The sequence below is a fragment of the Sceloporus undulatus genome, chromosome 1 (genome assembly GCF_019175285.1).
Source record: "Sceloporus undulatus isolate JIND9_A2432 ecotype Alabama chromosome 1, SceUnd_v1.1, whole genome shotgun sequence".
Lineage (NCBI taxonomy): Eukaryota > Metazoa > Chordata > Lepidosauria > Squamata > Phrynosomatidae > Sceloporus > Sceloporus undulatus.
In genome coordinates, this window is record NC_056522.1 from 70,577,606 (window position 1) to 70,600,660 (window position 23,055).

The 23,055-nt window shown below is 44.6% G+C and overlaps 1 protein-coding gene across 1 annotated transcript in view; it reads right to left on the minus strand.

Moving 5' to 3' along the window:
- Nucleotides 1–16,871, minus strand: part of DISC1 (DISC1 scaffold protein) — a 267,571-nt gene extending 250,700 nt beyond the window's left edge. The window contains exons 1-3 of the mRNA XM_042456717.1: nt 16,840–16,871; nt 15,982–16,148; nt 3,683–3,733 (exon numbers count right to left, since the gene is read on the minus strand). Of these exons, the coding sequence (XP_042312651.1) occupies nt 3,683–3,733; nt 15,982–16,148; nt 16,840–16,871 (250 nt within the window). The remainder of the gene's footprint in view (nt 1–3,682; nt 3,734–15,981; nt 16,149–16,839) is intronic.
- Nucleotides 16,872–23,055: the final 6,184 nt, after the last annotated feature.

A 23,055-nucleotide genomic window follows, 5' to 3' on the forward strand; every position in this document is an offset into this window, starting at 1 on the left:
CAATATTTGCAGCATGCAAGCTACCTGAAAGTCAGAAAGCAGAGGGAAAGCATAGAGTTGGAAGAGACTGCAAGGGCCATCCAGTCCAACCCCCTGCCATGCAGGAAATCCAGATCAAATGCATGCACAATGTCTCAACCCCAAAAAGGAGCAATCCAGCCCATGTGGAGGGATTTTGTAAAGAGAATACCTAGGGATGTAAGCATAAGAATAACAATATTTGCAGCATGCAAGCTACCTGAAAGTCAGAAAGCAGAGGGAAAGCATAGAGTTGGAAGAGACTGCAAGGGCCATCCAGTCCAACCCCCTGCCATGCAGGAAATCCAGATCAAATGCATGCACAATGTCTCAACCCAAACAGCCAGCCCATGTGGAGGGTTTTGCAAAGGGAATACCAAGGGATGTAAGCATAAGAATAACAATATTTGTTAGCATGTGGAAGCTACCTGAAGGCCACAGAACAGGGGAAAATGCATGCACACTGTGTCCCAAACCACAAAGGCACAGGTAGTAGGTGTAGCTTCCGATAACCCCCCTCCCCCAATGAACCAACCTCGTGGTAGTGGCTCTGACTCTTTCTTTCTTTCTTTCTTTCTCTTTCGTTCTCTGCCTCCTCCTCCTCCTCCTTCCCCCCTTCCCTGCTCTTCCATGGGGGGAGGGCTGAGAGCAGAACCAGGAGAGCCAGGAGAGCGGAGCCAGAAGGTGAAGGGCAGGGCCAGGAGGGCGGAGAGAGAAGGGAGAGCCAGGAGAGCCGAGCCTGAAGGGCGAAGGGCAGGGCCAGGAGGGTGGAGGGCGAAGGAGGAGGAGGGAGGAGAGCCCATTCAGAGGCCTGGCATGGCCCTGGAGCCCTCGAACAGGACTCCAGGGAGCACACCGGGCCTCCTAGATGGGCGCCGCCATTTTGTTTTTTAAAATGGCGGCGAAGTCTCGCGCAACGAGAAAGGTCACGCGAGACTTCACCGCCATTTTAAAAAACAAAATGGCGGCCGGAGCGGCGGCAATCGGCGGCAGGAGCGAGCGGGGGCCGCTCCTGGCGCCTCCGGGGGCCGGATGTGGCCCGCGGGCCGCAGGTTGCCAACCCATGTTCTCTACATACAAACACTTTAAGGCAGGGGTAGGCAACCTTATTGAGCCGGGGGCCGGGTTGCTGTCCCTCAGACAACTGGGGGGGCCGAAGCCAAAAAATAAATAATTAATTTAAAAAAATATATATATAAATAAACCAGGACAAATGTAGGACAAAATTTTCAAATGGAAGACACTTTTTTTAAAAAAAATGGAGGACACGCGAAAAAATTTGCTGATTTTTAAAAAAATATTAATATAAATGCATGTTTCTGAGGCTTCTATAGACAATTGCCCCCCAAAGACTCCGGCGGCAATCGGCGGCAGGACCGGGCTGGGGCCGGTCCCAAGGCCTCGCCGGGCCGCATCCGGCCCGCGGGCCGCAGGTTGCCTACCCCTGCTTTAAGGGTTTCTAAAGTGACAAATTTGGCTACCAGTCCTGAAGAATAGCAAAATAAGGACTCAGCAAATGCAAATGGGAAACCATTCAGAGTCAGGGGCTTTCCCAGCAGATAACTGATCACCAATTAGCAGACATTAATCCTCGTTTGCATTAGCCTCCCAGGCTGAGGCCAGCCATCAGCACAGAATACACATGCAAATCACTCCTGCATTCCCAGGCTCACACAGTATATATACACCCAATTTTTCCAGACAAAGCATTCTCTGAAGATGCCAGCCACAGATGCTGGTGAAACATCAGAAAGAAACTCTGCTAGAACATGGCCACATAGCCCAAAAAACCCACAAAAAACTATGGATGCCAGCCAAGAAATCCTTCGAGAATACAATATACAGTTGGCTCTTCGTATCCACGGGGGTTCCATTCCAAGAAGACTTTTATGCAAGATATTTACACTATTTGGTCATTACAATCCTTGATCCTAGGCCTGTTACAGACTGCCAAAATTAAGCTGTTTCGGGTCTCTTTGGAGGTATGCTATTTAAATGATGCATGTGTCCTAAGAGTCCGGAGGTCGCACCAAAGCCACACTCCATTCCTAAGCACTGGAGTGCAGCTTTGGTGCAGTTTCCGGATTCTTAGGATGCATGCATCATTTAAACAGCATACCTCCAAAGAGATCCGAAGCAGCTTTATTTTGGCAGTCTGTAACAGGCCCTAGTTTTCTTCTCTCATTACTCTTTATGAAAATAAATGTGTTATATCTGTTTTGACACTGTGGAGAACTGCGGGACACAAAATATTTCCCTTTGTTTTACTAATATTGATATTTTCTTCTGTTTTTATTGGGAGATTTTGTCTGCTCCTCAGAGTGGTAAAATGAAAGAAGTCCTGATAGTTTAGGTGTTCCTTACAGTTCAGGACCTGGCAGTGATACATGTAGCAAATTTTTTTAAAAAATCTTAACAAAATTCATTTTGTAATCATATTCTGAATAAACTGTACTTTAAATATCAAACATATCATTTTATGCCAAAAGGGTATTTATAGCACATTTTATATTCCTAAAGTTGCAGAGTGACTTTTTCTGTCTGTATAGGCCGGGGGGGGGGGGGGGGGGTTTTGCATTTTTCAGTTTTTCCAAACAAAATCTATTTTTTCCTAGAAAAATGCAGAAAATGCTTTTTTCTCCATGGCTTCAAAATCTGCACAAATTTTACATCTCTAGCAAAAGCCAGGATTTTTATGCTGGCTGCAGAGAATGCTCCTTCTTTCACATTTACCATGGATATTCAAGCTGCTAGCTTTTTATTGGGCTACTTTTAGAAAGCGTGCCTTCCATGAAATAGACTAAAGGACAGAACAATCATCTCTGCCAGTTTCCTTGGTTTCTGGATGAAGGGACTTTCATTACTTCCTGACTAGAATGAAAACCCCTGGTCTAACCCTCTTACTTGCCTACAAATAATTCCATGTATTTACCTGTACAGCTGTCTCCTATGCCTACAACATAAGTTGTTAAATAAAGATGACTTAAGTATCCTTAACTTTGTGTATGTAGACATTCTTTGTTAGGACTATTTTTCCCACATGACCCGATCCCATTTCATATGAAACTCCTAGAATTGTAACAACAGGATTTGTCCCAATGTTGAAACCATGGTGTCTGACCATAAGAGCAACAGTAACCAATTCAATTCTGATGTGATCACACACAGTCTTTATATATAAGAGGGTTCACCCCATGACATATCCACGCAATTCAAAGTGTTGATTAACATACAGATGTACAGATAATCACACAAACGTCAGCCATAGCCAAAGTGTAAGAAATTACCACTAGTTAGTGCAGTTGTTCAAAACATGCAACTTCTAATAAGAGCTAATTAATGTTTATTGTACTGTATAATACTTTCAGACAACCCAGTAACTAAACTCCTCTGGGCAGCAGCCTTATGTTGGGAACCAGATCATCAGAACTAATTTACATATACAAGAAATCACACTCTCTCTTAGCCAATGAACATACAGTTTGGGGCATATGTTTAACCGTTTCCAATATATCTGATAAGCACATGATTCTGTACATCATTTTTATCACTGTCAGTCAAACCTAGAAGAAATGGCCTTGGGAAAATAGCCAGTCAATTAGACTATTGTCTGGACTGGCAACATAAAAAAAAAACACTCAAAGAAAAATCTAAGCCACTTTGCCTTGCTTGATGATCTCATCGAGGAATTTGCCAGGTTCAGCAGAGACTGCTTCTGCAAGAATTAAACAAGTACCATATTCAAAGTTTTGTACAGTTTAACAGATCTGGGTTGGATATTTTTGCAACTTAGACTGGAGTCAAACATGGTTACATCTTTTTGTTATTTTTTTCAACTCTTTCTCTGTTCTAGAATTATACTTTTGACAATGACAAAGCAACAGGAATCTATTTGCACACCAGCTCTCATGACAAAGCTGTACAGATTTGCTCATCTAAAAGCCAGAATTACAGTGCAACAAAGTGATTACAAAAGTGCTGGTTACAGTGATGCCTTTCCCTTCTTCCCAAACTTTTGTCAGTGTTGATACCTAACTGCTTTCCTCTCTGGGGACAATGGAAGGTTCAGAAGGTTTCACTTTATAGATGGGGAAACTTAGTACAGAGAAAAGGTGCTAAAACTATTTTCCCAGAACTTCTTCCATCTGATTCAAAGTCCTTTTTAACATGTTTAATGCTGGAGATCCAGTCCTCTCTCATCTTGCCTACAGTGGCTAAACATCACCCCAAGCCAGATTTGATACACAAGATCAGGCACTTCCTTCCCTTTTCTAAGTAAACATCCCTGTTCAGCTGTTTTGATGATTGAGGAAGCAATCTTGGTAGACAGGATACCGAGCCCACTCCACTTCCACATGCCATTCCCTGGTTCTAAATCACCCCCTTCCCAAAAAGGAAGTTAGTTTTAAAAGAGGAAACACAGAGGTACTTTTTTCCCCTATGTCTTTCTGTGATTAGCTGTTAACTGCTTTCAAGTTGACTCCAATTTATGGCAATCCTATCACAGGGTTTTAGATTTAGCCAGAAGAGGTTTGCCATTACCTTCCTCTAACACTGATGGAATGTGATTTACCCAAGGACATCCAGTGAGTTTCCATTCAGAGTGACTCCTAGACCAGCACTCAAACTGCTACCCCACATTTACTATTCTGCTGAATGGCTGCTGCTTCTGCTGCTTTGTTGTTGTTTTTATTGTGCCTTCAAGTCATTTCTGACTTATGATGACCCTAAGGCAAACCTATTACAGGGTTTTCTTGGCAAGTTTCTTCAGAGAGAGTTTACCATTGCCATCCTCTGAGACTGAGAGAGTGTGACTTGCCCAAGGTCCCCAAGTGGGTTTACATGGCTGAGCTGGGATTCAAACCCTGGTCTCTAGAGTCATAGTCAAACGCTCAAACCACTGCACCATGGTTTGAATCCCAGCTCGGCCATGTAAACTCACTTGGGGACCTTGGAATCAGGCACAGAATGTCTTCATGATGACAATACCCAGTTTAGGTTTTCCTCCCCTTAATCCAAATTTACAAACCTTAGCTTTTACTCTGGGTTTCGGCTCGCTCCACAGTGATGATGGCAGGCTGCCTTCCCACATGGTACCTTCAAGCCACCCAGTGTTACTGCAATGGGTGCCGGTCAGAACAAGATAGCCAGCATCAATAACATGTTCTCAGCAGCAATGCCAGATGATAATGGGAGTACATGTTTATCAGTTTATCAGCACAAATGTAGTGCCAGTTTGGACACATGGAAAAAGCAACTCTGCTAGTTCCTCACATCAGTTAGGTAGAGAAACATTGTTATAATTCACAATGTCAGATGCATGGAATGCAGTATATACATCTTAGATACATATGCACAGCTATACAGTTGTGGTTTTAGAGTGAAATGGGATACCAAAAAATATTGTGGATGTTTTTAACTATGTTGTTAAACCGCCTTGATCTTTGGAAAGGTGGTATATAAATAAAACTTTATTATTATTATTATTATTATTATTATTATTAACACTAGTCATACACTTTCAAAGACTGACTTGCCCAAATTCAACTACCATGCATCCTGACCTCTTTGAGTTAGCAGCAACAGCATTGGAAAGGTTGGATTATATTATTACTAGTTATAACCAACAGACAGTTTGAGCATTATGACTTGGTCCTCATATTACAAGTATTATTTACACAGAGGGAAGGAGTTTGAGAAATGTCCTCTTTGGTTAGGCTTGTTTAGCTCATTTCTTTGATGAATTAGCAACTATCGTTGTTGTTGCGTGCCTTCCAGTCTAATCCAATTTATGGCAACCCTAAGGCAAACCTACCATGGAGTTTTCTTGACAAGGTTTGTTCAGAAGTGGTTTGTCATTGCCATCCTCTGAGGCTGAGAAAGTGTGACTTGCCCAGGATCACCCAGTGGATTTACACAGCTGAGCCAGGATTCGAACCCTGGTCTCCAGAACTATAGTCCAATGCTCAAACTATTACATCACACTGGCTCTCACACAGCAGCTATCATTATTTTTCATAAATACAAGAATCCCAAGTTAATACAGGTTTAGTCTCCCTTGTCCAAAATGCTTGGGACCAGACATGTTTCAGATTTTGGAAATTTTGGATTTTGGAAAATTTCCATATACATGAGATGTCTTGGGAGACGGGACCCAAGTCTAAACATGACATTTATTTATGTTTCATATATACAGTGGTACCCCGGGATACGAAATCACCGCCTTACGAAATTTCCGGGTTACGAAAAAAATCCATTAGAAAAAACTGTTTCGGGTTACGTTTTTGTTTTTTTTCTGGTTACGAAAAAATTTTTTGGTGCTTTTCGGCGCTTTTTCACACGGAATCGCGGCTTCCAGCGCTAGCGCCTATGGCAATTTCGGCTTGCAAAAGATTTCGGGTTACGAAGGGCTCCGCGGAACGGATTACTTTCGTAACCCGGGGTACCACTGTACCTTATACACATAGCCTGAAGTCGGCCCTCCATATCCATGGATTCTTTATCCCAAGATTGAACAATCCATGGCTTGAAAATATTCAAAGAAAATATAAATTCCAGAAATGATGCCGCAAGTGTGCCATTGGCGCCTTGCGGCATCATAACCACACCACAAAAAGAAGCCGCTTTTTGCAACTTCTTTTTGCTGCACCGGGGAACCGCACGGTTTGTCCGCTGCTGTTCCCTGGCACAGCAAACACCGGTGCCAGCAGAGCGCCCTTTTTGGGCACTCTGTAAAGCGCCATAAATTCTAGAAAGCAAACCTTAATTTTTCCCTTTTATATAAGGGCATTTTACTTGTTGTTGTAGTGTGCTTTCAAGTCATTTCCAACCTACGTTGACCCTAAGGCAGTATCATGGGGTCTTTCTTGGTGAGATTTGTTCAGAAAAGGTTTGCCATTGCCTTCCCCTGAGGCTGAGAGAGTGTGACTTGCCCATAGTCACCCAGTGGTTTTAGGGTGGAGCCTGGTCTCCAGAGGTGCCACACTGGCTCTCATACCATTTTACAATGCCACTGTGTTTAATGGGAATTGAGCATCCATGGATTTTGGTATCCTCAGGAAGTTCTGGAACCAGACCACAGCAGATGCCAAAGGCCTACTGTACACATTAGGGCAACGTTTCTCCACTGTTTTTACCTTAGAGGAATCTAGGTAAAAACAGGTAAAAAATTTTTTTTCAAATCTTGAGGAACCCTGTATAAAAATTCTCGAATATCTACAGCTGAGAAAACAAGGGGTTTTGGTGTTCAGTCATGACCTCAAGTGAAACTCTAGACTTCCAGGAAACCCTTGTTGAGAAACCCTAGCACAGGACATTACAATGGCATACTGGTTTCAGTGAGAGCCAGCTGGACAAGTCACACTCTCTCAGCCTCAGAAGCAGCAATGGCAAGGTCCCTCTGAAAAAACTTGCCAAGAAAACCCTATGATAGGGTCGCCATAAGTCAGAAATGACTTGAATGCACACCACAACAACAACAACATGGTTTGAGTGTTGGACTACCGCTCTGGAGACTAGGGTTTGATTCCTCACTCAGCCATCAAACTCACTGGGTGCCAGTGGGAAAGTCACATGCTCTCAGCCTCAGAGAAGACAATGGCAAGCTTCTTCTGAACAAAATTTGCCAAGAAAACCCCACGGCAGGGTTGCTTTAGTGTTGCCATGAGTCAGAAATGACTTGGAGGCACACAACAACAACAACAACAACAACAACAACAACAACAACAGAGAAATGGTTTGAGTGTTGGACTATGACTCTGGAGATCAAGGTTTGATTGTCAGGGATGATGGGAGTTGTAGCTTTTCACCTCTGGCTCGAACTCACCACCTTGTTGTGCACCGCGCTGACCAGTTTTGGCCAGTGGTTAAAGCTTAGCAGAGTTACAGAGAATAGGTTGAAGACCCTGACAAACTCTCCAAGCCTTCTCACTCTTGCTTCCACAGAAGTCTTCACCCTTCTTCAGGATCCAGCTGGTTCTTGTATCTTCACCCAAGACACCAGACAACTCAGTAGTCTTATATAAAAGATCTACTTTATTCTACTATATACAGCTCCAATACTATCCAACACAACAATACACTACTCCCCACTCTACAACCCACAAAATACATTGGGATTCATAGTCATTATTATAGTCAATTCAAGATACCACCCACTGTTGTCTGTTTCCACCCAGTAGGTGTGTACACCATTCTCATTGGTTCTCTTGGTTCATCCTACAATTAATGATTTCATCATCTCAGCCTTGACCACTTAACAATTGTCAGGTGTGTCCAATTATCCACTATGCATTTCTGTCCTTGGCAGTTAGGACTTACCATTTACACCTGGGTGGTTCCCAATTGGCTTCTGTTGAGTCACCCTGACTCTCACATACATGTTTTATTTCATTTACTGTATATCCCATGTTGCTTTTTCCTTAACAATCCCCTCCGAAATAAAATATTGTATGTGGCTTACATTGTCATTCCAACCATTTCTGTCAACCTTTCATGTTTTTCCACTGTTAATGCTTTTGTAAACAAATCTGCTATGTTATTTTGTGTCTCTATGTATTTCAATACTATTTCTCCTTTTTGAACCATGTCTCTTACATTTTGGTACCTTACACCCACATATTTGGTTCTGTTTTTCAAACTTTCTGTTTCAGCCATTGCTATACATGATTGTGAATCTTCTTGAATTTCTACTGGCACTCTGAAATTTTCATTTAAGTCAATTAACAATTGTTCAAGCCATTGTACCTCGTTCACTATTTCGTTCAGTGCTGCAAATTCTGCTTCAGATGTGCTTAACGCTACGTTTGTCTGTTTTCTACTTCTCCAAACTATGGGACTTTCACTGTATTTGATGATCATTCCTGTAACTGACTTCTTGTCTCCTAATTCTGATGCAAATGAACTATCTACAAAACAATCTAAATCTGCATTACTGCTTCTGATGATTAATTTCTTGTCTAGAGTTCCTTTCAAGTATCTCAACAAATGTTTCACAGCTGTCCAATCCTCAACCTTAGGATTACAAACTCTTCTATATAAAGTGTTCACGGCAAATGAAATGTCTGGTCTAGTGTGGCAAGAAATGAACTGTAAAGATCCTATTATGCTCCTAAAAAATGTCTTGTCCTCAAAATCTTTTGTTGTTGGTTCAGAAATGAAACCAGTTGTCATTGGAGCTTTAACTATTTTGGCATTCTATCAAGTTCTCAATTTTCTTTCTCTGGCTTAACAAACAATGTCCTTCTTGTGTCTAGTCAACATTAATACCTAAATAAGACTTCAACAAACCTAAATCTTTCAACACAAACTTTTCAGACAATTCTCTCTTAACTGATTCTATGTCCTGTTCTGACTTTGCTGCCACGCACAAGTCATCCTCATAAATCGCTAGCACTATGTCTCCTTTCGTATAAACACAAGCATCTGCCACGCTTCTCTTATATCCTAACTTAACTAACTCGTCATTGATACACAAATTCCAAGCTCTGGCACTTTGTTTTAAACCATACAATGCCTTCTTTAATATATAAACTTTCTGACTTCCATTCTCCTCAAACCCTTGTGGCTGTTTGTGGTGGCTGGGTTCCCAGTCACCTGAGGACGTCTCCTGAACTACAAAGGGTTAATCTGGAAGGAGGTACATGCTAATGAGAGATGACATCACATGCTAATGAGCAGCTACATCATAGCTGACGTAAGGCTCACTTGGCCAATCAACAGTGCCAGAGCGGCAGTTTCAAAAAGATTCCAAGAGAGGGCTTTAAATACCCCTGTAGGACCATGTGTCCTTTGTTCTCCATCTTGGCTGTGTTTGGGGAAACCAGAGGTCTGTCCTCTGAGCAGCCGGAGGGCTGGCTCTGGCATGCAGGTAGAGTTGGCAAGGAGCCAACTCCCTGATTCCAAGAACTCCACAAGGACTGCAAATCCCATCATTGTGTGAGTAGCTTAGGAACAGTGTTAGTCAGTACGTCTAGGTTTTTGTTATGTTTATCTAATAGCTTGCCTGAAATGAATATCTTTGTAACTGTGTTTTCTGACCTGCAAGGCAAGGAGGCCTGGCATGAGTGATACCTTCCTATTCTATATTATTTCTTTAAAATAAACTTCTTTCTTTTAAAAGCATCTGCTATCTCTTTGGCTCCTGTACACGTGCCTTATCTCGGTTACTGATTGCTGTGGGTTAGCAAGAAAGGAAACTAGATCTCTCTCTCAAGCAAGTCTCAGGGTGTGCTTGGGAAATATAGTTCATTGTCTCAGGATGTGCTTGGGAAATATAGTTCATTGATAATTCACTGAGTGGTGGCAGCGGAAGAATAGTTTTTTTAAGGGACTCCCTGGGAGTAAGGGCCACGCACAGGGCCATACTGTTCCATAAAAATTTCTTCATCTAAATTTGCATTTAGATAAGCCGTTTCAAAATCAAAATGCTCTACAACTAAATTCCTTCTAGCTGCTACAGCTAACACCATTCTCAAACTTTCTGGTTTTGCCGTTGGAGAATAAGTCTTGTCAAAATTCTCATGCTGTTGTTGTGCAAATCCTTTAGCTACTAATCTTGCTTTGTATTTGATGCTTCCATCAGGCATTTCCTTTCCCTTATACACCCATTTACAACCTATTACTTGCCTATCTTTGGGTCTATCAACAATCTCAAACACATTTTTGTTCACCAAGCAACTAAACTCACTTTCCATTGCTTCCCACCATCTTTCCTGTTCTTCCTTGGAAAAGGTTTCCAACTCTTCAAAACTCTCAGGCTCTTCTACCACTGTACAAGCTCTTGCCTGTGTCACAACAAATCTATCTGGTGATTTTCTAACTCTGTGACTACGCCTGGGTATGAATTCTGTCGTTCTGCCTCTTTCCTCGTCACTGTCTGCACTAGATGTTGTTGTCTTTCTACTAAATCTCTTGTCTTCTGTCATTCTTGTTGTTACTGGTCTTGATTGTGTCTCCCCATCTGAGGTACTACCACTACTGCTAGTAGAGGCTTCTGGCTTGACTGAAACCCCTCCGTTTCCTGAAGTTGGTTCAGTCTGTGCTTCCTGCTCACTTGAGCTACCTAACCTCAAAAACACTTCCTTGTTGGCATGCAGCTTGTCCCAGCCAGCATGTCTCTCAAAATTTGCAGACCTGGAGTACTGTATCTCTTTTCCTCCCAAAAGAAATTTGTAGCTATTCGCTGAATATCCCAAGAACATTAGCCTTTTGCTCTTTGGTTCTCCTTTTCTCCTAAAACATGCAGGTATGTACACATGTGCATATTGACCAAAAACTCTTAGATACTTAAAATTTGGCACTCTCCCATACAAAACCCTGTAGGGTATGTCTTCAATCTCTGAATGGTACAACCTGTTACTTATGTGTATGGCAGTCAGAGTTGCTTCACCCCAGAAGCTGTCTTTAACTCCTGCATCTGCCATCAAACAAGCAGAAATCCTTTTTATGTCCTGGATTTTCCTTTCAGCTAAACCATCCTCACTTGGACAAGCAGGGTTTGTGGTTTCATGTCTTATCCCCACTTTCTGAAACCAATTGTACAGCTGATTGTTTAAAAATTCTCCACCTCTATCTGTAACAATGGTCCCAACTCTGCTATCAAATTTTCTTTCAATCATCCTTACCCATGCTTTCAAACTTTGCCCAGCTTCTGACTTATTTTTCAATATTCTTACATATGCAAACCTTGAAAATCTGTCCACAATTACTAGGAAATATTTGCCTCCCCCTAGTGACAAACAATTTGCTTGGGCTACATCTGCATGGACAAATTGAAACGGTCTTTGAGCAATTCTTTTGGACTTCTTAGCTACTGGAAAAGCTCTGACCTTCACTTGGTTACATACAGTGCAGTCTAAATGATTTTTACATTCTGCTACTTTTAAATCTGGACACATGCTTATTAAACTCTTTAAACACTTAAAACTTGCATGGCCAAATTTCCTATGGAGCTCATGTATGCAGTCTTTGTGCAACGGAACATTATCAATACTATTAGCATTCTCCACCTTGTACTTATCAACATTCTCTTCTAAGAAATAAAGCTTATCCTTTTTCAAGCCTATGCCACGCAGTTCCCCATTTAAAGTTATTTTACACAAGTTCTTTTCAAAAGTGACTATGTAGTCTCGGTCTGTTAATCTGCTCACTGATAATAAATTGTTTTCTAATTCTTTTACATGCAAAACATCATTAAAGTTTTCCTCCAGCCCTGGAATGTAAACTGTTCCCATTTGATTTACAGTTGTTAGCTCATTCCCGTCAGCCAGAACCACCGAATTTACATTTGATTGCTTCTTATCACTAATTAAATTAATGTTGTTACACATGGAGGTCGAAGCTCCAGAATCTACTAGCCATTTGGAGTTAGGTTTCTGTCTTTCCTTAATCATGGTCGCAAACACCTTATTATTATTTCTATTGTCCTTCAAAAATGGCGGCTTGAATTGCTTCTGTCTCTGGCCGTGCCATCTGCTCTCTTGCTTGCTTCTATCAGCAGCCAATTGTTTACAGTTCCTCTGCAGATGTCCAATCTTCTTGCAGTAGAAACATTTTCTTTGTTCCCTCGAAGAAGCTGCCTGGTCCAGCCCACGCACATCAGGCTTGGCTTGCTCACTTGGCACACTCTTGGAAGCTGGAGCGTCATTCCTCTCAAGACAGTCTCCTCTGGTTTTGTTCCAGAATCCTGGCCACAACTAAGTCTCTCATCAGTTCTTCTGCCAGTAAGTTCTGCAAAGCATTGGTGATGTTGCCCCAGGAAGGATCTAGGGACTCAATCAATATGTAGCACTGTTGTTCTCTACTTATGTCCACTCCTCTCAGCTCAGCCTGCACAAACAAGTTTTGCATAGTTTTCAAATGTTCTATCACACACTGCCCCTTTGCCATCTTCTGTCTATAAATTCTCTTAGACCATAGCATTTTTGCAAAGGCAGTTGAAGGAGTGTGTAGCCTTTGAAGTGTTTCCCACACATCTCTCGCGGTTTCCTTATCTCTTACTTAAGTCTTAAGTCTTACTTAAGTCATTAATTAAGTCTTCTTCCAACATTAAATAAAGACAGGCTTTAGCTTTGTTATCTTTCTCTTTCGTGGCTGCATTAGCATCGGCTGGCAACCCGGCTTCAACTGTGTCCCACAAACTTTCCTTTACAAGTAGGGACTGGGCATAAATCTTCCATGTGGGGTAGTTGGATCTGTTCAATTTACTAAACTTCAAAATCTCCATCTTAATTTGTGCAGTGACTCAATTGACACAGTCCTTCTGAGTATGCACAGCTGACCTCTTTCGGGCTTAATCAAAACACAGGAGGAGTTACTCACGGAGCTTATCAGTGCAGCGCAAACAGCTTGCTCTGATCTGTCTTCCACTCTCTGGAACTTTCAGCTTCTGTGGATGCTGGGTGCTGCAGTATCTGGGCCCATAACCCTTGTCAGGATGATGGGAGTTGTAGCTCTTCACCTCTGGCTCAAACTCACCACCTTGTTGTGCACCGCGCTGACCAGTTTTGGCCAGTGGTTAAAGCTTAGCAGAGTTACAGAGAATAGGTTGAAGACCCTGACAAACTCTCCAAGCCTTCTCACTCTTGCTTCCACAGAAGTCTTCACCCTTCTTCAGGATCCAGCTGGTTCTTGTATCTTCACCCAAGACACCAGACAACTCAGTAGTCTTATATAAAAGATCTACTTTATTCTACTATATACAGCTCCAATACTATCCAACACAACAATACACTACTCTTCACTCTACAACCCACAAAATACATTGGGATTCATAGTCATTATTATAGTCAATGCATGGTACCACCCACTGTTGTCTGTTTCCACCCAGTAGGCGTGTACACCATTCTCATTGGTTCTCTTGGTTCATCCCACAATTAGTGATTTCATCATCTCAGCCTTGACCACTTAACAATTGTCAGGTGTGTCCAATTATCCACTTTGCATCTCTGTCCTTGGCAGTTAGGACTTGTTAATTGTATTACCATTTACACCTGTGTGGTTCCCAATTGGCTTCTGCTGAGTCACCCTGACTCTCACATACATGTTTTATTTCATTTACTGTATATCCCATGTTGCTTTTTCCTTAACATTGATTTCCCATGAAACCCACTGGGTGACCTTAAGGTAGTCATAGGCCAAAACAGACAGGCCAAATGAAGCAGCTTTGGGGCATTTTGAAGGTGTGCTGTTTAGACGACGCATGTGTCCTAAGAGGCCAGAAGCCACCCCAAATGAAGGAGATCGGGAGTTAATCCCGTTAATATCTTGGAAAAATTGTGTGATTATGCAAAATGATTTCACATGATGTCACACAAAACCCGCCATTAAAATAGTCCCAAAGAAGCATTAATGCACATCTTTTTACTTTCAGCAATCATGCATTTCTGATATCACTTTATTTTCGCAATTGCAGGTGATGATCATTTGCCCAATTACCTGCCATTTTCACTTTATTTACAGGATGCTTCAAATGCACTTTAATCTCTCTCTAATGCCAAAATCAGCCCCAGTATGATAAACTCCTTAGGACACATGCATCGTTTAAACAGCACACTTCCAAAGTGGTCTGAAGCTGCTTCATTTGGCTTGTCTGTTTGGGACCATAGTTGCTCAGCCTCAGGAGAAGGCAAAGGCAAACCCCCTCTGAAGAAACTTGCCAAGAAAACCCTGTAATACATTCGTCTTGGGGTCATTATAAGTTGGAAATGACGTGAATGCACAACAACAACAGCAGCAGAGCAGCCATTCAACAGAATACTAAGTGTGGGATAGCAGTCTGAGTGCTGGTCCAGGAGTCACTCTGAATAGAAACTCACTGGATGTCCTTAGGCAAAAAACCACATTCCCTCAGTGTTAGAGGAAGGTAATGGATGGCAAAGCCCCTCTGACTAAATCTAAAACCCCTGTGATAGGGTTGCCATCTGTGGGAGTCAACTTGAAGGCAGTTGAGAGCCAATCACCCAAAGAGAGGGTTTGGGTCCCACTTGGCCATGGAAGCCCACTGGGTGTTCTTGGCATAGTCACACTCTCTCAGCCTCAGGGAAGGCAATGGCAAACCTCCTCTGAACAAATCTTGCCAAGAAAACCCCTCGACAGGGTCGCCTTAGGACAGGCCATGAGCCAGAAAGGGTTTGAAAGCACACAACAGCAAGTGTGTGTGTGTTCCTGAGTTGCCGCCTTTTTTCTCTTCAGGGCAACTTCTGTAACAGCAGGAGTTCAACAGGTGAAGCTTTTCCCAGGCGGCAGCCACTGCTTGGGCAATGGGGGCTCTCCTCCTGTCCCACCACAAGGACCACCACCAGAGACCCCTCCACCCACACCCCCACCCCCAGCCTGGCCCTTCTTCGTCCTCTCAGGCAGGAAGCCAGCCTTGGGGCTCCTCCTCGTCCAGCTCGAGGCCTCCCGAGAGGGAAGGAAGCTTCGCAGCTGCTGCAGCCGGAGAGGACTTTTGGGAAGCCTGGCTGCCTCTGCCGGGAAGGAGGCCAGGAGAGGCCCAGGCCCGTCCTCCTTTCCCAGGACATGTCCTCCCTTTCAGCCTTCTTCGGCCCAGGAGCAGGACTGAAGCACCAAGTGTGGCATTCACATTCCTAACAGGAGTGTCCTGGACTTTTCTTCGGCCCCGTCCTCCCTTTTTTCTTAGTGTCCTCCATTTTGAGCCAGACTAAGAAGCATGACATTTGCTCCGACAAATACAAACTCATGCGTCTTAGTCCGGCTCAAAATGGAGGACTTTCTGGAAAGACCCCTGGAGAGGAGGTCGAAATGGAGGGCAGGTCCTGGAAAAGGAGGACGTGTCCGGTCCCCCTGGGCTCCCAACGCTCCTAGAAATAGAAGGGTCTTGCTGCTTAGCCCTGCTCAGAATGGAGGAGCCTCTGGAATGCCTCTTGGGGAGAAGGTGTCCTGGCTGCACCCCCCCCCGCTTCCCCCTCCGCCCCAGAGGCCCCTGGCCCTCCTCCTCCTCACCTGGCTCCGGCTCCCGGCTGCCTCCCGACTGCCCTCCGGCCCCATCCTCTCCTCCGGCCGCCCAAGCCTGGCCCCAGCCCCTTCCCGCCCCGCATCCGCTGGAGCCGCGGCAGGAGGAGGAGGAGGAGGAGGACCCAGAGGGGGGTGGGCCGCCCGGCTTGGTTCCGCTTGGAACAGAGGGGGGCTGACTGGCTGGCTTCTTCCTTCCTTCCTTCCTTCCTTCCCTCCCTCCCTCCCTGGCCCTCCTCCCCTGGCTTCAGCGGGCTTCTTGGTGGCAGTGCTAGTAGTGAACTGCCTTCCAGGCCATCTTGAGCCATGGCCCCCTGTAGCTGAGACCTCTCCAAGCGCCCTGTCCTCCATTGCTCTGCTCAGGGCCTTTACATTCATGCCCCTGACCTCCTTAAGAAAGATGATGGATAGGAAGAAGAGCCATGCCTTTGAGATGCGGGGCTGGAGGAGAGGGCTGAGGAGGAGGATCCCATGGACAGCCAACACGACCAAGAAATGGGTCCTAGAGCAGATCAAGCCAGAAACTTCCCTGGAAGCCAAAATGACCAAACTGAGGCTGTCCTACTTCAGAGGCATCATGAGAAGGAAGGACTCATTGGAAAAGACAATCGTGCTGAGGAAGGAGGAAGAGAGGAAGGCCGCATGCCAGATGGATGGACTCTCTTAAGGAGGCCATGGGTTTTATGGGCTTGCAGGAATAAAGCAGAGCACTGGAGGACGAGGGTCTTGGAGATGCCTCATCCATAGGGTCCCCATGAGTCGAGATCCACTTTTCTCCAGCACCACATCTCAAACAAACTGGTTTTCGTCTTATCCGTTCTCTTAATTGTCCAGCTCTCGCATCCGTACCTGGTAGTATGGATTGTATGGGTTTCTGACATGGCTGTTTAGATTCAAGACTTCTTATTGGGTGCCTTCAAGTTGTTTCTGACTTATGGTGACTCTAAGGCAACCTCATCATGGTGGGGCTTTCTTGGCAAGATTTTTTCAGAGGAGGTTTGCCATTGTCATCCTTTGAGGCTGAGAGAGTGTGATTCACCCAAGGTCATCCTGTGGGTTTCATGGCTGAAGTGGGAAGTGAACCACAGTCTCCAGAGTCATAGTCCAACATTCAAGTCACTTTGCCATGCTGGCTCTCAACTGGCAGACATTCAGCAAGAAAAGAGGGCCTCTCCTCTACATCCTTCTGCTGCAGGTGACTCCTCTGGTTGAGTTTCTGCTTGCCACACCACAGTTAAAATGTAGATGATGATGATGATGATGATGATGATTTCTTACCCACCTCTCCCCATGAGTCAAAGCAAGGAACAATGATTAACAGGCAGGCAACATCACTTTAAAAGACATCAGTGGGCTCTAACAGTGTTTTTTATTCAGTTGCCCAATTTCTTCCAGCAGGTCATTCCATGGTCTAGGACAGCTGAAGAAAAGTCCTCTACCTGACACTTACCAACCTAGGAGTTTATCACACAGGGGAAATCCCACACAGAAACTGAGGTTTATATCAGGAAAAAACACACACAAAAGCAAGTTGATTTTCAGACAACATTGTTGTTAAAGTGGTGTTAACCCAAACAGAAAGGAAAATCCCGAAAGTAAAAGGGAGCGACTTTTGTCTACTTTGCATTCAGTTAACACTAGTTACAATGATGTGTGTAAAAATCAACCCTCTTTTGCGGGGGTTTTCCAGCTTTTAAATCCCATTTTTGCACAGGATTTCCCCCATGGGATAAACTCCCTAGTCCTGGCTGACTGGAGGAAATGTCCACCAGAGGAACCGAGTGAAGATGCCTGACCTGAACCTTGTTTTTAAACCACATGCACACATTACAAGGCATCCTTCCCTGCTTCACCAGCTCCTCCACACAAGGCAAATGTGTTGGAAGGATCCTGTATTTGTCGCTTTTAGTTCTTGTTTTTTAAAAACATTTCATTGCCCTGGACTTCATTCTCGCACAGGGTTTTCTTGGCAAGATTTGTTCAGGGGCAGTTTGCCTTTGCCTTCCTTTGAGGCTGAGAGAGTGTGACTTGCCTGAGTCACCCAGGGGGTTTCCACGGCTGAGTAGGGATGCAAATCCTGGTCTCCAGATGTGAAACCACTATATTGTACTGGCTCTCTGTAGTTATATTACACAGCCTCTATGTCTGTGTGCCGGTTGGCTTGATCCCATGAATTGCATAGGATTTTTTAGGCAAGGAATACTCAGTGAGGATTTGCCATTGCCTTCCTCTGAAATATAGCCTACACCTACTACTGTATTCATTGGCAGTCACCCATCCAATACAACCCCTATACTGAATTCTAACATAGTGTGAAGTATGTGGATCAATGGTGCATAAATTACAACCATTGTGTAATTGCGATGTGCAAAAGCAATGCATAGAGGCAAGTGCATTCAGACCCTGCTCTCTATATTTGTATGTGCTACCATGTGCACAACAGACCTAAATGTACAACTCTGCTTATGCTGGTGTCCACTGGATACAACTGTAATACAAAACCATGCTGCATCCATAGCACAACCTATGCCTACATATGTCTCTAAGATCCACTGGGTCCTGCAGTCCCCTAATTCCCACTGTACAATGCTGGTTATTATTAGCATTCTGGGAAATTTCCAGTGGATATGCTTAGCCACATTATATTCTTACCTGATATATGCTAGGAATTAAATCTTTACAATGAAAACAGGTTACAGAATTTTATCTTTGGTGAAACAACCAAGATTGTTGTTGTCTAAGGCTGTCTTGTATTCACTATAACAGGCTTAACAGCCCGTTCCCACATGCACGTACACCACTTGATTCTCAATAGACTCAAGTGGGTAAATATGCATGCATCAATGAGCGCTCAGAGCACCAGAAGGGCACTCTGGGTCTGTACAAAAGGGAGGATTGTTATGTGCAAGACAATATAAGGCAGTGGGCATTTTGCATGGACATTTGTAAATTTGTCCAAGTTAATTTCTGAGAAGAAGAAGGGGGTATCTCAAGCCCCCTGTCTAAGCTAATTTACTCCAGGGCATTTTCTGTTCAGACAGAACCAGTGGCTTAACTGTCATATTAAGTCTCGAGAGGATGAGGGTTTGAACCGCCACTTAGCCATGGAAACACATGACTCACCTTGGGCAAATCATGCTCTCTTTCAAAGTGCTGTCATAAGATAAGAGTTGGCTTGAAGGCACATAACAATAATTAATGACTATTAAAATTAGCAGGTTATGGATTGGTGGCTAAAGAGATCTTTTCTTCTTGCTTTTTTCTTCCAAAACTTTAGAAATACAGTACAGTATTTTCAAATCATATTTTAAACTTGCCGCACCGCATCCATCTATAGCCATAAGGGCTTTACTTTACTAAATAGTCTGCAGTCCTAAGGTGCTAGGTGACAACTACTGTGGTTCTGTAATGTTGTCATATACCTACATAGTCCCAGCAGTAATGTCAAAAACATAGTTAATCACAGTAGAAACAAAAGCCAGCATATCTGCTGCAAAAGTTGCTCTATAGTGTTTCTGGCAACTCTGGAGGTTCTGATGCCCCTCATGAATCACAATGATCCTCAGTGAGTATGCTCCCTATCTGTATAGAAAGAATCAATCAACACTGAGTGATGGCCTGAATTTGTCCCATGCTCTTTTGGAATCAAGCATGCTACTTGTCCTGTTTTACCCTTGGGAAGCTAGCCAAACTCTCAGTTCAAAACCTCAGTGTCTTAAGCAAGGAGAGAGAGATGGAAAGAATTTGGCTCACCAAGGTATCTGTACCAAATGCCCAAGTCCTTCACAAGCCAACAGTTAGTCCAGTAAAGCAGTCCAAAGGGTAATCTGAAAGTATCTAGGCAACAATCAAGCAATGAAGGAATGAGGCATCAGCATGGTTTTCTCCCGAAGAAGATGGATGGTTGTCAGCCATGCTGGACCAAGGGAAATGCTGGGATATTTATAGCCTGTATGATTCTCACAGATGCTCCCTATTAGCAGCCTGCATTTAACTTAAATGCTAAGAAGGCTGACATTTCTCTCTTTCCTAGCATCTCTCCACAGGGGTGGGGCACTGATAAATCTAGGGGTAATGGTTGTAATATACTTTGCTGCCAGGAACTCAGGGCTTGAACAGACAGGCCAAAATAAAGTTGCTTCAGGTCATTTTGGAGGCATGCTGTTTAAATGTGCATGTGTCGAAAGAGGTCGGAAGCCATGCCAAATCCATGCTCTAGTCCTAAGGACTGCAGCGTAGCTTTGGCACAGCTTCTGGCCTGTTAAGATGCGTGTGTCATTTAAACAGCATACCTCCAAAGTGACCCAAAGCAGCTTTATTTTGGCCTGTCTGTTTGGGCTCTCAGTCTCTGTGCTGGCTGCAGATTCACCTCCTGGGGCTGCTGGCATTGCTGCAGCCCTGGTATATCTCCTGGACTCACAGCCTCTCCATCAGAGTCCGGATCCTGGAGCAAGAGCATGACACTACCAAGAACAACCACACCTTCTGTTAGAAGCTTCAACAGAAAAGAAAACACATCAGAGTCCTATGACATCTTAAAGAGAAATAAATGCACTATAGAATTTGCTCTCATGAACTATGGTTTACACTGTATGCCACAAAAACCTGCTTTGGAAGGTTTTCCACTTCTCTTTTGAGGATGCAGGGAGACCTGAAGGGGGGTTGGCCTCCTCTCACTTCCACTGATGAAAGTAGTTCCATCAATAGCATGACTTCTTTGGATACTACTCATAGCTATCCCACCCTCTGTGTTTCTTGATTTTTTTTTTCTGTTTTGTTTTGTTTTTGTCTGGTTGGGGTGTTTTTATTGATACTTCCCACACAGACAAGGAAGATTTAATACTTCCCTCCTGAGTAGGGTTGCCATAATTCTGGACCTCGAAACTGGGACAAATGTAGGACAAAAGTAGGACAAAAATTTCAAATGGAGGACATATTTTGTAAAAATGGAGGACACGCAAAAAAATGATGCTTTTTTAAAAGTGTTAATATAAATGCATGTTTCTTAGGCATGATCAAAATGGAGGACATTTTGACATTGTTCCTAGACAGATGGCAGAAATGGACTTCCCTTTCTGGCCAACCTGCCTCCCCCATTCCAAACAGCACATTTGGGCATTGAAGAGGAGGAAGAGTGGAAAAGGCAGAGGAGGAGGAAGAGGAGAAGAAGGAGGAGGAAGAAGAGGAGGAAGTAGAGAGGAAGAAGAAGGGGAGGAAGAGGGGAAGAAGAGGAGGTGGAGAAGAAGAGGAGGAGGAGGAAGATGAAGAAGAAGGGGAGGAAAAGGAGGAAGAAGGGGAGGAAGGAGCAGAGGAGGAAGAAGAAGAGGAGGAAAAAGATGAAAAAGAAGGGGAGGAAGAGGAGGAGGAAGAGGAGAAGAAGAAGAGGAGGAGGAAGAAGAAGAGGAAGTAGAGAGGAAGAAGAAGGGAAGGAAGAGGGGAAGAGGAGGAGGAGAGATGGAGAAGAAGAGGAGGAGGAAGAAGAAGATGAAGAAGGGGAGGAAAAGGAGGAAGAAGGAAGAGGAAGAAGGGGAGGAAGAAAAGGAGGAGAGGAGGAAGAAGAAGAGGAGGAAAAAGATGAAGAAGAAAGGAAGAGGAGGAGGAAGAAGAGGAGGAAGAAAAGGAGGAGGAGAGGAGGCAGAAGGAGTAGGAGAAAGAGGAAAGGCTCTTTCCCCTGCCTGGCTTTCTCCGCCGGCGACGGAAGAAGCCAGGGAAGGGAGTGGGGCCTCGCTGAAGCGAAGCCCCAAACCTCTGCCTGGCTTTCTCCGCCGGCGACGGAGGAAGCCAGGGAAGGGAATGGGGCCTTGCTTTCCCTGCCCCACTTCCCTCCGCGCGCGCCTGCCACTGACCCCTACTGAGGCCTGGGCTGGGCAGTGTTCAAGCCCTCGCCTTGGAGGCGAGGAAGGCGAGCTGGAGGAGGAGGTGGGTTGGCGCCGCAGCAGCCGCATTAGCGGCAGCGGCAATGGCCGGAGCGGGCCCCCACACAGGGGACCAGGCACGGGTGGGGACCCAAACCGGACCGTGACCGGGAGGGGCCCCCCAAAACCGTGCTGGTCACGGGGGGGGCGTGCTATGGCAACCCTACTCCTGAGCCACAGGAAGGAATGTTACCAGTATGTGTCCCTGCACCCCATGACTATGGGTCTTTAGAAGAGTGGAGGAAGGTCGCTAATGGCCACTGGGGACATTTATTCTAAACTCTGTAGCCATGAAATAAAATGGATATGATTTGCCACTAAAATTGCACCCAGTGATATTAAGCCACTGCTATGTATTATATGTATGTAGTGTATGTATCTATGGCGGGTTACAGACGGGCAAAAAGGGATGTACTCATGACGTCATGAAGGTAGAGCCTTCAGACGGGCTTTACCTGAATGCCGCCATGAACACGCCCCCCCGCACGCCCCAAGCGGGAAGAAGCGGCATTAAAAAGGTGCTGCTTTTTTCCGCTTCTTTTCTGTTTGATACGTACCTGCGCATCTCCGTCTGTAAGCTGCTGCACCGATACGTCAGAATTGCTACGCCGCAAATATAAGTTGCCCATTTAAAAGCTCCGTCGCATAGTGAGTTGGGGTCTTGGAACATGCGCAGTTTGCAGTCAGGCTTTAATTGCAACGTCCGCTGCCATGGAGCTGTGGAAGCTGAGGCACAGCTGCGGCGCATTTTAAGCCTCGTAACCCTAACCCTAGAGCCACTTGTGTGCATGCGTTGCTAGAACCGCGGGAAGTTGTAACTTTTGCCGGTGGATGTTTTGGTTGTAGAAAGTGAAAAGGGAAAGTTTGGGATTTAAAGTGACCCCCTACACACATTCCTGCGCCATTTTCACCTGGGAGCGGGCACAGTTCGGCTGCTCCTGGCACAGCTGTGTGGCGGCTCCCCTTTGCCACCAGGCAGGATGGCTCAGCCATCCACCAGCACCCCGAAAAAAGGCAAGGGGACGTCTTGGTCTCATACTGAGACGGCTGACCTCCTAGCTATATGATCCCAGCCAAACATTTTGCAGAAACTGGAGCAGTCCTACCTGAATGCTGACACATATCGAGAAGGGGAAGAAGCCATGAGAGC